This window comes from Prunus mume, linkage group LG2 (assembly GCF_029339155.1).
Source record: "Prunus mume cultivar Tortuosa linkage group LG2, ASM2933915v1, whole genome shotgun sequence".
NCBI lineage: Eukaryota > Viridiplantae > Streptophyta > Magnoliopsida > Rosales > Rosaceae > Prunus > Prunus mume.
Window position 1 is genome coordinate 14,449,109 of NC_142699.1, and position 16,076 is coordinate 14,465,184.

A 16,076-nucleotide genomic window follows, 5' to 3' on the forward strand; every position below is an offset into this window, starting at 1 on the left:
TGTAGAAAAGCATACCCATTGACTAGCCCAGTTTATTAGCGGGTACTCGCCTTTTAAAGAATGGCTGATCGAATTTGGACCAAAATCTCAGGCCCAAATGTTGAATTAGTCTGGGCCCATCCTTAAGTTGGCCTGACGTGTCCGAAGAAAGGAAGATGAGAGAGGTCCTCAAAAACTGGATGAGGAGGAGAAACCACACACGGACACGGACTTGGGGAGGGGCATTCATCTCGTGTATGTAAATTGTAATGATGTATCTATACAGGGAGGATAATTCGAATCCAAAACCTCGGAAATTAACAACTTGAACTACAAGCTCCATGCATTTATTTTGAAATTTTAAATGGGTGATGGATATTCGAAGTGATATGCACCCGTCCAGTAAGTATCAAAACTGTTCTCAAATTTTTCAATTAAAATCCTTGGTGAATGTTTTAATGTACAAGCTAATTTCAAATCACACGTTTGCCTAGTAAGTTTATCTGTTTATGGAAACATTTAAACGTCTCTTGTCAGATCAAACAAACATTATACGTTTATAACTGCACCTTTCGGGCTGTAAAAAAAATATAGGAAAATAAAAAGTAAACTATTGCCTCCCATGTTACAGTTCTTGTTGATGGTGTTACTCTGTCGCCCCCACACCGACAGGCAACCCTTTCTTCTTGCTGATTAATCTTGAACTACCTGTTCTCCCAAGAAAAATTGGAGGGTGCTAAACTAGGCAGAGAGAAACTTATTCAGCAGTATCCTCAACAGATTTCTTGTACTCCGGCTTAAGCTCATAAGTACCCTGGTTAGTTCCTCTTTTATTGTACACGCAGAGCTCATTCAGTATCTCTTTCAAGAATTGCTGCACATGAAGAGAACATTTAAAAAATGTAGCCACTGTTCAGTTAACACAATATGAAATAAGTTTCTAACCCAATGCAAAGACATTTATGTAAAGATTTGAGCTATTCATAAAACAAAATAATTCTAAATCGCAAAAATTACTACGAAGTTACAAAATCTGAGTATAGCATTTAGCTAAGCATAAGCAAACAGCTAAGAGACATACAGCAGGCTGATCGGTTTCTTGCACAAGCTGCTTCAAAGTCCAATTTGGTTGTCTTTCAAATAACTTGAACACGATATCCTCCAGTTCCCCACGGTCTCTTCTAGTCCTTTTCATGTCTGATTGTTTAACCGGTTGAGTTTTCTTCTTATCCTGCCATAGATAATTCAAGAACTTATTCCTTGTTTTGGTGTTAGTTTGTGCAAAGAATGAATAGGAAGGAAGTTGATACCTTGGAAGTGGATGAAATCAAGCCAATCATACCAGGCATGGGCCTCATATGTATTCCTCGGTCATTGTCGATCACCTTTAAAATGAATTAAAGCAACAAGAGAGACAAATAAAATCAATTATTCATATACAACAAGAGCTGTTATCTCAGAAACGTATGGCAGATAATGGCTACCTGTATTTGCCTATTCTTGATCATTGACTTGTTTGTCCTTTCACGACACAACTTTCCATACTCCTCAATGTTTGAACCATGGGGCTTCATGTCAAACTTATGCTCTACTTTCCCTTCCATAGAAACCTTGCCTAAAATGAAGACGATTTTTTTACTACAATAAAAGGGTGAAGAAGTAAAACGTTCTACAACTATGAGATAAAGGCTAGTAAAATGGTTGAGGAAAGATAAAGGCACAGTCATAACATAGGATTTGATAGACAAAATGGCGCTAGATAATAGATAGAGCAATTAGGCAATAACGTTGTACAGGTTAGCCTAAGTAGTTGGATACCCGCGCATACATATTCGTAATCTACAACAGAGATACATCATACGTCTTCGACCAATCAATTTCAACAGCCCAAAACCCAATTTTTTTTCCATATTTGTTTAATGTGCCATGGTCAAATATAAGAAATCTCGCTACTTAGGATAGGCACAGCGCCATCAGTGCTAAAATCATGCCGACATATCATGAAATCACAAACACCATCATGAAAGAGAAGAAATGTTTGCAATCAACACAAAGTTGAAACATTAGCTTGAAAGTGCATTATTAAAACAAAAAGAAGAATTACATTAGGTATTTACGAAAGAAAAAGTATAAATAGGATGAGTGCCAGAAGATGTAATTCCTGATCCTCACCTTGATTTGTCTCGGAGAAAACGCACATGGGAACGAAGTCTTTAAACATATTCAAGGAATAACTTTTAGGCAAATTCGCAGCCCCACTGCTGCCAGCCATCTCCATTTTGAACTGATTGCAAAATTAGAGAGCATAAGCAAACAATCAATGGAGAATAGAAAGGAAGAAGCATTCGGTTTTGAAATCAATATGAGCTACAAAACCCCAATCAATCAAGTTGTAAGAATGAGACTATGATCACAAAAACACAAGCAATCAGTCGTCGAGCACAACAGAAATTAGGGTTTACCAAAGAATAAGTAGCAATTAAGCTTAAGCTGCAAGGTAATTGAGTTGAAGCTAAAATGTTCAAAATTCTAGCACTAACTAACAAATTCATAACAAGAACTCCGAAAGCGCACCAAGTATACTCAGAAAAGCGATCGAATTGCAAAAAAAAAAGTAATAAGAACCTCGAGGGAAGAGGGGTCGTCGGCGTGGAGGGGATCGAGAGAGAGGACGACTTTGGAGAGAGGGTGGGGATCAGAGGGATTGTGAGAGTTCCATGACTTGGCTACGACCACCGGGCACTTCATCAGCCACACCGGGCTCTCGGCCTTCCCTGTGTCCAAGTTCCTGCTGCTACTACTACCATTACCACGCTCCTCCTCCATCGTCCCACTTGCCTCACTTCTCAAAACCTCCCAAAATCTTAGGGATTGTTGCTCTTTCTGGCTGACCAGAGACCCCCAAAGCTAACCGCAAGTCAAAATTTGTAAGAAAGGGAGACGCTCTCTTCTCTTTGCTTTGCGCCTCTGCCTTAACTAATTAACCCCAAAGCACAGCAGCCTTTAAATCACGCAATCTTTGTACGTGTCGTCGAACTGTTAGTTGAAAGAGAAGAATATCGTCGGTTATTTGACTTTTACCCGATTGCAACCAATAAATCTCTGGGATAGCGTAGGCTTGTGTACGCCTGATCTATACCCCCTGAAAGCAGGCGGTAAAAGTAATTATAGAATTACGAAAAACACCACGTTTGTGTTGGCGTCTGGTAATTACCTTGCACTCTTGGGTCAGAAGACTCGGAACCTGTCCCGCCTTTTCCTTTGTTGGTTCTTTTGTATGCTCAAAGTTGGGCTACCCAAGTAGGCCCAAAATTAAGTTGGGCTTTCCCGAACACTACCTAACACGAATTGGGCCGATATGCCCCATTCGTATTTAAGTTCACCAGTTGCACAGCCCAATACTTGTATGTAGTATGACAACCCAATATGACATGCCTTTAATACGTTGGATTTTACAAATGTTGGTTAAGTCGGTTGATCTAGGGAGTATGTTTGTTCTATTACACTCGAGTCGTTTCTCTTTCCATACTTTAAAGTAGTTTAGAATATCACTCGTAAAAAATAAAAAAAGTGTTGGCTCCAGTTTTTTGAGCATCTCTGGCCTAATTTCATAATTCAAATTAAACAAAATGAATTAAATTTAGGAAGGGGACATTTGTATGGAGGGACGCTAGATGACAAGCAACATAATGGAGTAGAAGCCATCACCATGTACCAAAAAGTCGTATGTAGCAAAGGGAACCAACCCTTCTCTTTCTCGTATTTGGTTTGTAGCTCAACTTGGAGACAAACATACGAACCAAAACAAACCACGTGTTTACAAAGTTACAATCTTCTGGGAAGCACACCCAATCCCCAAAATATCCGATATCTCTGAAAAATCCAATAAAATCCCTTCATTTCAATGCTTCTCAACGCTCCTCGCATTCGCACACACTAGCAATGGATCGTCCCACCACTCTCGTCTCCCTCCTCCTCTTCCTTTCTCTCCTGACCTCTGCGCTCGCGTCCACCGTAACTCCTAACGACGCTGACCCTCTGATCGAACAAGTCGTACCGGAAGCCAACGACAATCTACTCCTCCACGCCGAGCGCCACTTCTCCAGCTTCAAAGCTACGTTCGGAAGGACCTACGCCACTCAAGAGGAGCACGACTACAGGTTCGGCGTCTTTAAGGCGAACCTGCGACGAGCCAAGCGCCATCAGGGGCTCGACCCCACTGCCGTCCACGGTGTCACAAAGTTCTCCGATCTCACTCCGTCGGAGTTTCGCCGGAATTTTCTCGGGCTAAAGCGTCTCCGGCTGCCATCAGACGCTAACAAGGCTCCCATCCTTCCTACCAATGATCTTCCCACCGACTTCGATTGGCGCGACAAAGGTGCTGTCACACCGGTGAAGGACCAGGTAAATATATATATATTTGGTTTTTGGTTTTGTTTTTGGTATGTTTATTGATTGTTAACTTTGTTTTCGGGGGGTGGACGGTGAAATTAGGGGTCTTGTGGGTCGTGCTGGGCATTTAGTGCGACGGGAGCTTTGGAAGGAGCTCATTATTTGGAAACAGGGGAGCTCTTGAGTCTGAGTGAGCAGCAGCTTGTGGACTGCGACCATGAGGTTCTACTCTTTTACATTTTTACCATTAATTACCTTGATTACCTTGCTAAGAGAATGAATAATCTGTTGATCTTTGCTATAATTAAAAGTATGAAACTTTTCCTAATTGAGTTGAACAAACCCTGAAAGCTAGTTGCTTCATTCAGTGTATGAATTTGACTGTATTGCAGTGTCTCTAACGATTTCTGGTGTGTTAGAATAAATAATCTAGTTTTTGTTCTTCCATTTACTTTTCCAATATGACATGCATTTGAATATTTGATTTTTATTGTAGATACCGTAAACTAAGAGAACTATTTGTTGTTTGAGACAGTATGCTGTTTGGTAAACACTCATGGTGCAGAAAAAAACTGACTTTGACATGTACTAGTGGTAGAGGCAGTGTCAATGTGTGTTAATTTGGGCAGCCGGCTTTCTACCTTAATCCTTTTTTCAACATCGGGATTAGGGATAGGGAAGCCACAGATTTAGATAAGGCTCTGCAAGTGTCCGTGTGTGTTAATTTGGGAAGTTGGGTTGCTTCCTTAATCCTTATCTCAACACAGGGATTAGGGAAGACGGCGATTTCACTGTCACCATGGCATTGTCTTATATTAAAGCCTGTACCTTTTGCAGTGTGATCCAGAAGAATTTGGTTCATGCGACTCGGGGTGTAATGGTGGGCTGATGAACAATGCATTCGAGTACACACTCAAGGCTGGTGGACTAGAGCGAGAGAAGGACTATCCTTACACTGGGACTGATGATACCTGCAAATTTGACAAGAGCAAAGTTGTTGCTGCTGTATCTAACTTCAGCGTTATTTCCACAGACGAAGATCAAATTGCTGCAAATTTGGTGCACCATGGCCCACTTGCAGGTACTTTAGCTTAGCATTCCTAGAACTGGATTCTATTCTCTTTTTGATCCTTTACTTGTACCATTTTAGTAGAATTAAACAATGTGGCTGGAGACAATGACAATGAATCTTGAATTTGTTTCGCATGGTGGGTGCAGTTGGGATCAATGCCCTGTTTATGCAAACATACGTAAAGGGAGTTTCATGCCCTTACATCTGCGGAAAGCGTATCGATCATGGAGTGCTTCTGGTGGGGTATGGTTCTTCTGGTTTTGCTCCGATCCGATTTAAGGAGAAGCCTTACTGGATCTTGAAGAACTCATGGGGACAGAGTTGGGGAGAGGAGGGCTATTACAAGATCTGCAGAGGTCATAATCCTTGTGGGGTGGATTCCTTGGTCTCCACTGTTGCGTCTCTGCATGCATCCAATCACTAGACAATATATGGGGGCTTTTGTAAATATACTCTGATCTGATCTGATCTCCTAGATAATATAGATCATGGGTTTAATAAGTTCATGTTATGGTTGCCTGATGTTGAAGTTGTATAATAATTTATGTGCTATTTAAATGCTACGCTTCGGTGGTTCAATTTACGTCATGAATTTATTTATAATTAATCGTATGCTTTAAACTTTAACTAATCTCTTATGGGCCACTTCTCTCCTTGGGCCAGCCTGCTAAATTGGGTTAACCTGGTTAAAGAGATGGCCTGTTCCCTGTTGTTACTGTTGTGGGCCTCTGTTCCCCAAATTCGTGCGCTGAGTTTCCGTCTAAAGCCTTTTTACCAGGCCTAGTTCTTTCATATGCATTCTCTTTAGACTTTAGGCCCAAGTCCCCTTTCTGCTGGGTTAGTTTGAACCGATTTCATTTTTATTTTTATGTAAGCAATAGTTGGGGAGAGAGAGCTCAGGTCCACCAGTAGCTGTTCTTAATCACTTATGTTATAAGTTCTTTGTAGTGCAGTTTTTCTTAGTTCATTTTACATTTTGATTTTAAAATTAAGGAGTACTTAGGTTATAGGGTGTACTTAGTTAATTTTATGGTTCGTTTAATAACACTCTAAAATGTGTAAGTGATAGTAAAGGAGAGGGACTCCGGATGCACAGGCATTTGCTCTTTATCACTTGAATTATAAGCACAGTTTTTCTTAAAATTGAGAAATACATTATCCTATAATCATATGAAATAATTCAAACTTTTTAATTAAAGAATGTTCCTTTTCGTTTTTATCAAAAGCCGAGGAGGCAGAGGCACTTCTCCCCTTTTCATCCTGTTGGTTCCTTTTCTTCTTTTTATTTTTTAAAGTCGTGTATGTCTTTCTGCATTATTTCATTTCGCATGTTGTTTTGCTCTAGGCTGAGTGAGTGAGTGAGTGAGTGAGTGAGGAGCCTGCCTTTGGCAAAGAGAGGGAGGATATAATGTGGGTGTGTAACCTTTCGTGAGACATAATGGCATATTATTATCGGCCAATATGCCAATAATCTCTGCTTTATAAAGGCAAACCTAGCGTCTATAAATTCAACCTAAAAAACTAAATTCTCATGATGTCGGGCAGTGGGCACATGCACTTGACACAGAGACCCCACCCCAACTTCAACTTGGACCCACCCCTACCCTACAAGTTACAACAATATACGGAGGGGACTACCTCTACATCTACTCTTACTGGCCCCACCTTTACTATTCACGTAATTACGTATTCGGCAGGCAAGTTCCTACTATTTACATTTACGTAATTGGGTAAATGAATGTAAAGAAATAAAAAAAAAATAAAAAAGGTCTTTCCACGTGGGATTGGGTATGGCCTATCTAATCTATGATGTTAAGAAGCATGGATGGGGCTGGGGGGGGCTGAGGGAAACTAGAGCATGGCCGTTGTCGGTAAAAACTGAGCTTTTGACATCCGGCTCATCGAGAGGAGGAGTGAGAAAAAGGAAATGAAAGAAGACGAAGAAGATAAAGAAGAAGAGTCAACTTGAAGAAGAAAGCACTGGGCTCGAGAGTGAAAGACCTACTGAGACACAATAATTGGGACTTCCACACATCAATTCACATCTCTAATTAAAACCCCCTCCATCCTTCCCTTTTCTCTCTCCATCAATTCAATAAAATTTCTTTTTCCGGGAATTCTTCTCAACCTTTTTCTTTATTTATTTCGATGGTTGATTACTGTCTTCCTCGTCCAAATGTCCCATTTCCACATCAACACCTAGGTGGCCCAATTGATTTGATTTCAAAGCTACATGCACAATTTAGCTTTCTCCACACAAAAATCTACCAATAGTCTAAATGATGTTAGATTAATACACTCTCCGTGGTAATAGGACACCAACTGGACTGGGGTACAAATTTTTCATTGGAATAAAGCAAAGGCTCCCTAGTCTAACTTTTTACCCTATTTTCGGGGATGTTTTTTTGACTACCAAAGCATAATTAATCTTTTTCAAAGTAGTAATACTAATTACCTGGAAGCTTTTCTTTGTTTAATCAAGGCCTCACTCAAGATCAGTGTACGGCGCGACTACGACTAGGCTGCCGGAGTCCGTACTTTTTCATATAATACCAATTGAAATCCAATAATTAGTGGGCACTAATTCGGGGGCTTCACGTGATTTACTTTGATGAAAAGGCATTTTCTCTTACAAACCCAGCTTTTGGCCAAATGCTTTATGCTGCTTAATTATCTCCGGTCATGGACCTCATGCTCATTGGCAGGCAACCCATGATTTCTTCATTTCAATCTTAAATATCCATATTATTCAGGGGTCAAATATTTTTGGCCTATGTTTTTCCACCACTAAATTTCATAAAAACTTTATTAAATAATAAAAAGAAAGAGCAAAACATACCCTTCAATCGAGGGACCAAAAAGTATAGAATAGAACGTATTGTATTCGCTCCTAAAGAAAGCTTAAAAATGACCTCTTTATATTACGGTACCACCTTTGTGTCTCGTTGTTCCTTCTTCTTTTATTTTTCTTGTCTTACCCTTTTGTGTCTCATCTGTACATATATTTTTGTGCAAAAAGCACTATTCCAATACCAACTGTTGCGCTACTACCCAAAAAAGTCATGCGCACGAAAACAGTAGGATTGAAAACCAGTGACAGCAACATTTAAAAAAAAAAAAAAAAAAAGAGAAGAGAAAACGGTGCATGAATTTAGACAATGGTTTAATCCCATCCCATCCCATCCCATTCATGTAATCTAATCAATTCTGAAATTTTGGGATTAAGCGGCAGTCAAATCACATGTTAACAACGTTTAGCATATAAAATGTGTGCCGTATAATCTGTGTCTACCCAAAATGAATATCACCTTGGGTAAAAAGAGTTTGTTACTGTTACGAATAGTAATGACAAATGTACAAGTAACGAGATGAGTTTGAAAAACTTGATTTTGGAGCCTGCTGGCATATAACCAACATAGATCTGGGTGCATGCCCTACAGCACATAGGAACAGCCCTTGGAGCCTAATTCTGTTAAATATACCCATCAAAAGATGTTGACCTTATTGCAATTACTAAAAAACCCAATTTCGTATCGATTAGTCAATCATAAAATGATTACGCGAAGAATTTTGAGGGGAATACGAGGCATCCGACGATCAGAAAACTAATACAGGCGAGGCTTTCCCTAGAATTTCGTAAACCTCGAAATTACGTTACCTCACAAAATGTTTTTATTTCTTTCTTTCTTTCTTTTTGGTTTTATGGGAAATTCCTTGGATAATGTCACGGGCGCTCCTCTTACAAACAATCCATCTATTTATATAAATTTCAATATGTCATTGAAAGTACACACGTGGCGTGCAGATATACGTTGGTGATGGAGGGTTTTGAAGGAGCATGGGAGGATGATTCCCTTTTTTTTCCTTTTTTTGTGAGAAATTGAAAATGGGTAAAAATAAAAAAATCTTAATTATAGGGATTGGTCAGAAAAAGTGGTAAGCGGGTTTTCCGGTGCAATGACGAATAAGCAAAAGCTGATGTAGTGACACGTGGAGGAATGATGACCGTTGGGTGGTGAAACGACGATGGTAGATCGATGAGGTTCATTGAAACTGGAAGAAGACTCCGAGAGAAGAATTGGCGAGTGACAGATCTTTTTTTTGTTGGTTCCCCTCACTCATCAGTCGATCTTTCAGTCGCTCACAGTCAGTTTCTCTCTCACTCGTACACAGAAAACTTGCATATGAGAGAGAGAGAGAGAGAGAGAGAGAGTGGTCAAGTTGGCGCAGTAGTTGTCATAAATGAGGAGGGAAGGAGGGAAGGGAGGGAGATGGGTTAAGTTAAGTGAGGAGCAGTAAGAGCAGAGTGGGTGCAGTTTCCATGGCGGCGTTGCAGGGCTCTAATTCCGTGCCATTATTATTGCTTCGAACTACCACAGAGAAGTAGAATTCAATTCAAAAACCCCTCCAGTTGCTCACTCTACCCAACCCAACCCTTCCTCTAGTTCTTTTGTCTAATATTCTTACCCTAAAATATTCCCAACAATTGCCCCTCAAAAAGCTGCCAAAACCCCGTAACAAGGTCACACACACTCACAGAGTCACAGAGCTAAGAGAATGAGGTCAAAAAGCAAAGCTGGCTCAAACCCTGCTTAATTAATATCCCCACAGTACCAAAGCTCCTCAGGATTTTGATGATATGGATTTGTACCCAAAATTGAGGTCATCAGAGAAATGGCTGGCTTGTTTTGCTTAGGCGGAAGAGATCAAGCTCCAACAAGCAGCAGCAAACAAGAGGGCCGAGGAGGAGGAGGAGGAGGAGATCAAGAAAGAGTGGAAGGAGGAGGAGGAGGAAACCTGTATTTGTACAGATCATCAAACGAGGGACAGGCCGAGATCTACAACAAGGGCTTCGAGATATGGCCTTCCCAGTATCATCACCCACACCAGAATTTGAACTACTACTCGTTTGGAGTGGATCCTAGTTACAGCCGAAGACACTTACACAACGACGACAACGACCACAACCACAACGACGTCGTCCCTGCGGATGATCTGTCTTCAGGATTGAGACTCGCGGTGATGAGGCAAGGTGGTGGGGGAGGGTTAGGAGGGTCGAGCAGCAGCGGCATGAATTGCCAAGACTGCGGGAACCAAGCCAAGAAAGACTGCCCTCACATGAGGTGCAGAACTTGCTGCAAGAGCCGAGGGTTTCAGTGCCAAACCCACGTCAAGAGCACTTGGGTTCCTGCTGCCAAACGCCGAGAGAGGCAAGAACAATTCTCTGGTCTGCAACAAAATCAACAACAACAAGAACAGCAGCAACAGCAGCTACAGTTTCGAGGAGACAATCCCAAAAGGCAGAGAGAGAGTCAAGGGGGGGCGGGCTCTCTTGCCTGCGTTCGTTTGCCATCCAACACGTCAGGTAAACTTGTAGTTTACAATACAAACAAATATATAACAAAATTACACCATCACCATTCACCCAAAGCTTAAAGCTTTCGCTTTTATTTATAAATTAATTAAACTTGAGAGTATTTTTTTTCTTTTCTGAAGAGGACTGTAATTAATTTTGCTCCATGAAGAAAGTTCAACAAACTCGTCTGTTGCCTAAACAAGGTAACAGCAAGATGGATCTTGAGGAAATTAAATCTGGACTCTCGCTAGGTGGAGTTGCCATCAAATCTCCATATGGATCGTTTGCGTGTGGGAAAGTCCACCTAGCGAGCTAACTCCATAGTCCACAGTCACCAACTCCACTCTTCTGCTTTTCTTCTTTTCATTCTTATTCTTTCACTGTTTGTTAGTAAAACTGACGAAAATAATAATGTCCCATGAATTTTCTTTCTTCTTTATTTCTTTTAACACTCAAATACATATTACTTAAGAAAACTTATTTATTTAATTTTCTCTGTTGTGGTGGAGTACATATACTAGGGTTGGAACTGGCACAATTTCCATCAGAAGTGAGTTCACCAGCGGTGTTCCGTTGTGTAAGAGTAAGTGCAATGGACGATGCAGATGACCAGTACGCCTATCAAACGGCTGTCAACATCGGAGGCCATGTCTTCAAGGGACTTCTCTACGATCAAGGCCCCGATGGTCAATATTACCCAAGTTCTAGTACTGGAGGAGGAGAAAGCTCCTCAGGAGGCCGTCATGATCATCAAGAAGGCGGAGGAGCCCATCCACATCATCAGCAACATAATCTGGTTACAGTCGCAGCCACTGCCGGCACCACCAGCCACGGTGGAAACCCATCTACCACATTGCTCGACCCGTCACTCTTCCCAACTCCACTCAATGCTTTCATGGCTGGTACGCAAATCTTCCCACCCCCGAGGTCTTAGAAATTTTTTTTTAAAAAAAAGGCCCCCCCAGTCTAGCAGCTGATATTAATTGTTCTTAATTGTTGCGGTTTCAAGTTTCGTTTAATTTAACATCATGCACTCAAGTAGAAGAAGAATGCCTAGGAAGTGGAGGAGGAGAGGATGATTATGATTGATGAGGACGATCGATATATCTTGTGGGGATGTTTGGTTTTGTTCGAATTTCAATTCTGATTTTCGTTGTTTTATTACTTTGATGATAACTGTTATCGATGATGATGACCCCATTAATGATTAATCTAAATTAGAATTGAATTAAACCATTAATTTTGTTTTGGTTTTGTGGTGTGGTTGGTTTGTGCCGCATGCATTTGGATATGTGCGCACAGAAATTGTTTGTTTATGTTATGTTTATAATTTGGTTGACTAGTTTATACTATTTTCTCTTGTAGTATATATATATATAGATGAGTGTTGTTTTGATATCTGGGTTGATATTGAATGCGCTTTCTGAGTGGTGGTGAACTCGAAGCCGCTTTTTCCCGTTTATCCGTTCTCTTGCCGGATGAAAATGGGACGAACTAGGTTTCGTGTTTGGTTAACCAAACTATCTTTTAAATCTTCTTTATTTCAAAAAATATTCTGTCAAGAAAGAGAAAAATGAGTAGAATAAAATAAAAAGAAAGAGAGAAAGGAGAGGGCATGGGGTGGTCCAGATTTGGTTGCAAATAAGCTTTTGGATCTCATGCATTACCAATTGGCAGGTAGGCATTCCAGTACTACACTCCAAAAGGAGAAGAAGCTCTCTCTCTCTCTCTCTGTGATATGAGCACAGATTTAATTAGTTAAGCTACGGAAATGGATAATTGTAAAGGCATTTATGCCAACTACTTACCTGCAAAACTGCAAAATTTAGTCCCTTGAATAGACATTCGTAGATGTGACTTCTATGGTAGCTAGCTTAATTGCGGGGGGCGATGAAGTTGAATGCAACTGAGAGTCTGAAAGTAAGTGCATGTGATGTGTTATATATATATATGCAGGCTATAACTATATAATGAGATATAGGGTGAGGTACAAATAACATGCATGATACATAGGATCTTAATGGCGCTTCCCTAGGCTGCTACATTTGGTACTTAGGAAAGAAACACAAAGGTTACCCAAAACTTGCCTAGTTTTGTAGTATCTCTGACCCCTTAACATGTGCATTCTCATCTCCACCGCTCCATTCAAACACCCCACACTCTTCTCATACGTACACAGTACACTCTCATCTTCAATTCTGTACGTATTTTGCTATATATGCATGAGTTATTTGTTCATGATTGGGTGTATTTGGAAACTTGGTTACTTCTAATTAATCGCATGCAGGATATAGAATTGGCTGTTTGATATTACAAAACCAGTGATATAAGCACGCGTAATTAGTACGATCGGTGAGATAGATCTAGATGTTAGGCTGGAGAAAGATGCATAGTCAAGATTTAAGAAACTTGGATAGGGAGACGTACTGGTGGTGTGCTTGATTTACATAAAATACAGAATTGTAAATTGGATAATGAATTCAAAATGGAAGAACTTTGTGTGGTGCTGAAAGGATCAGTACGCATATATATAGAAAGCATATGATATATGATATGAGTTAACAAATGAATACATATTATGTGCATGCACTCATTGCCTCAAATTTTAGGGTAAAATACTTAAATGGTTCTCAAACTTATATTAGATTTATATTTTGGTCCCTCAATTAAAGTATTCGTTCAAATGGTCCATCAACTCTATATTATTCGCTCCATTGGTCATATTGTTACATTCTGTCAATATTTTCATTAAATATGATGGCAAATTGGTCATTATTTACCATAAAATTAGGTTAAATCTAACGGAAAATTAGACGGTAGGACCACTTGAGCGAATAATGTAGAGTTGATGTACTATTTGAACGAATAATTTAGTTGATGGACCAAAATGTTAATAAGGTATAAGTTTGATGACCATTTGAGTAATTTATCATAAAGTTTAATAGACATTTTAGGTGCATTAATTTCAGAGGGGGAAATAAATAAACTTTTTAGACTAAAATATATTGGATGATTCAACATTTAGTATAGTGTGTATCTAGCAGTGTGTTTCTTCATGTCAAACATACGAGTGAAATAATCATAAGTTTCAACGAAAGCACAGCAAAACGAGGAAAAAGAATGATGCTTGCATGAATGTCGATCTAAGGCTGTATGTGAATGCAATGCAACAAATATATATATATATATATATATATATATATGTATTGAAACGATATTCAAACGATGACAGTCAAACAACCGTGTGAAGGAAAAAGGAGGTTTGTTCAGATTGTTAACTTGGAGTATGGGACCTAGGCAGCCAGCCAGACTACCTGATTTGACCTCTCACATCTCGTACGTCAAGATTCTAATTCATAATAATAATTTTACTTTTTTTAACAAAAAGGTTGTTGGCTGGCTGGCCTCTACTGATAAAATCTAGTTTGCAAAAGTTGCGGCATGCTTGTTTTGTTTAACGTGGAATGTGGTGGCATTCAAACAAGTTTGAATATGGGAAGCTAAATCTTTAAGACTGAAGAATTAATGCCTTTGTTATTAATATGTACGGTTACCCAGCCCTAGCCCTAGCCCTAGCCCTAGAACGAAAAAGTGCAATATTTATGGAGCTTTTATATTTAAGTTTCCAAATGGGATCGATCGATCATGACTCATGAGCAAGGTTTGAAGTAATGAATAATATGCTGCAGCCTGGAAGGGGTGGGTTGGGCCAAAACTCAAGATCGTTTTGGAACTCTGTGTCTCTGTCTGATGATCCAAATTAATTGAAAAATTAACGTTGACGCGTCAATAAACAATTAATGAAGAAGGAAACAGTTTCTCAGTAGACTGTAGCAAGTTAGCTGTAGAGGCTGAAGGGCTTAATCCAAATCTCCGGGTGTCTTTCTGTATCTCTGACTTTAATGTCCTGCACTGCTAAGCTTGTGAGTTGTGAACTTGGTGGTATCGTATAGAAGATGGAGGTGAATTGGTTGGACAATTATAAGCAATCAAATCATCCTTGTTTTCTGGCTTTGTGCATAATATATAAAGTTCACGAGTCATGAGCTGGTGGCCATGGGGGGAGAGAAAGAGACAAATTCGTGTTTAACAAAGGGGAAGGTGGGTGGGGTACCGTATATGCAGGATGGATATACTGGCTTATTTAAGTTACATCCTTGTAGAGTCTATTAATACTATGCATTGTATTTTGATTATTTTTTTTCACACAATCATCTCTCAAATAACAAACATATATAATTGATGGTTTGAATCATAGAAATACGACACGGAGTAGACACCTCAAAATATATCTTCGTCCTCTAAATAGAAAGAACCATCTCTCTCTGTCTCTCTCTTCTCTCTCTCTCTCTATATATATATATGTGGACACATTATCAATAATAATGATACGGAGGAGGGGATACAATACAGATTAACGTACGTAAAGTAGAGAGTGACACATAAACAAGTTTATGAATGGCCAAAAGGCCAAAAGGGCTTTAGAAAATAGTGAAAGCAAGCTAGGGTGACTTTGTTTGAGACAAGAAATGGGCATGATTTCGAGTTGTAAGATGTAGCTGTGTGATGACGTCGTTCATCCATTCTTATTAAAAAAGAAAAACTGAAAAATCCCCACATATGAATATGATATGACCAAGTGGATTAAAAGTTTGGTTTATTGCTGATACAATAGGTTCTCCAGGGCTAGCGGAGTCTTTACAGCTAGGTTGCGGCCATGCCCATGCTAATTTACTGTTTATCTCTTTCTTCGCCAGTCCTTGGCCTTTCTTGTTACCACCAAGAGCTACAGCGTGGTCCAAACGTATCCCCGCGTCTCTGCTACATATAGCAGTATCAGCAGCAGCAGCAGCAGCTAGGGTTTCTGTTGCAGTATCAGTCTGTATGTGTGGTGCTAATCCTTGTGATTGCCTTCAGCCTTGTCTATATATGTTCCCAATCCCCTGACTTCAAGGCACAACTATCATTTTGCAGGATACTTATTTAATGTCTCTGCAAATCCACGCTGGGCTCAAATTTGTCTCAAGTCATTCATACATATGTAATGAAGTTGTTTTTTATATCCACCAAACCAAACACACATTGCCAATTCATTCTTTGTTCTAACATTGTTGAAACAAGTCTCATGTTCAAATCACCCAAAAAATCACGAAAAAAACAAGTAATGGCTCGTTTGGGATTGTTTCTCTAGAAAGTACCTCTGCTCTATAAATCCATCTTGTTCATAAATCACTTAGCCTTCTAGGTTATGCTAATGCCATTCATATAGTTGATCAA

General features: G+C 39.8%; 3 protein-coding genes across 4 annotated transcripts; 2 read left to right on the forward strand and 1 right to left on the reverse strand.

The window, feature by feature from the left end:
* Positions 1 to 382: 382 nt before the first annotated feature.
* On the reverse strand, positions 383 to 2,997 carry LOC103321309 (Transcription initiation factor IIF, beta subunit). Its single transcript, XM_008223109.3, has 6 exons — positions 2,605 to 2,997; positions 2,152 to 2,263; positions 1,464 to 1,594; positions 1,290 to 1,364; positions 1,061 to 1,210; positions 383 to 853 (listed from the first exon to the last, which is right to left on the reverse strand). Exons 1-6 carry the CDS (start codon positions 2,803 to 2,805, stop codon positions 737 to 739), a joined length of 786 nt encoding a protein of 261 aa, XP_008221331.1. The 5' UTR covers positions 2,806 to 2,997; the 3' UTR covers positions 383 to 736.
* A 778-nt stretch (positions 2,998 to 3,775) lies between these two features.
* LOC103321308 (cysteine proteinase 15A-like) lies at positions 3,776 to 6,070 on the forward strand. Its single transcript, XM_008223107.2, has 4 exons — positions 3,776 to 4,383; positions 4,474 to 4,593; positions 5,209 to 5,452; positions 5,590 to 6,070. The coding sequence occupies exons 1-4, from the start codon at positions 3,922 to 3,924 to the stop codon at positions 5,865 to 5,867; spliced, it is 1,104 nt and encodes a 367-aa protein (XP_008221329.2). The 5' UTR covers positions 3,776 to 3,921; the 3' UTR covers positions 5,868 to 6,070.
* Positions 6,071 to 9,397: 3,327 nt separating this feature from the next.
* Positions 9,398 to 12,655, forward strand: LOC103321307 (protein SHI RELATED SEQUENCE 5). Of its 2 annotated transcripts, XM_089046877.1 has the most exons (3): positions 9,398 to 10,808; positions 11,321 to 11,701; positions 12,477 to 12,655. In XM_089046877.1, the coding sequence occupies exons 1-3, from the start codon at positions 10,118 to 10,120 to the stop codon at positions 12,539 to 12,541; spliced, it is 1,137 nt and encodes a 378-aa protein (XP_088903003.1). In that variant the 5' UTR covers positions 9,398 to 10,117; the 3' UTR covers positions 12,542 to 12,655. The 2 variants fall into 2 exon arrangements, with proteins under 2 accessions (XP_088903003.1, XP_008221328.1); XM_008223106.2 differs by lacking the exon at positions 12,477 to 12,655 and having other exon boundaries at positions 9,405 to 10,808; positions 11,321 to 12,039.
* The last annotated feature ends 3,421 nt before the right edge of the window (positions 12,656 to 16,076 follow it).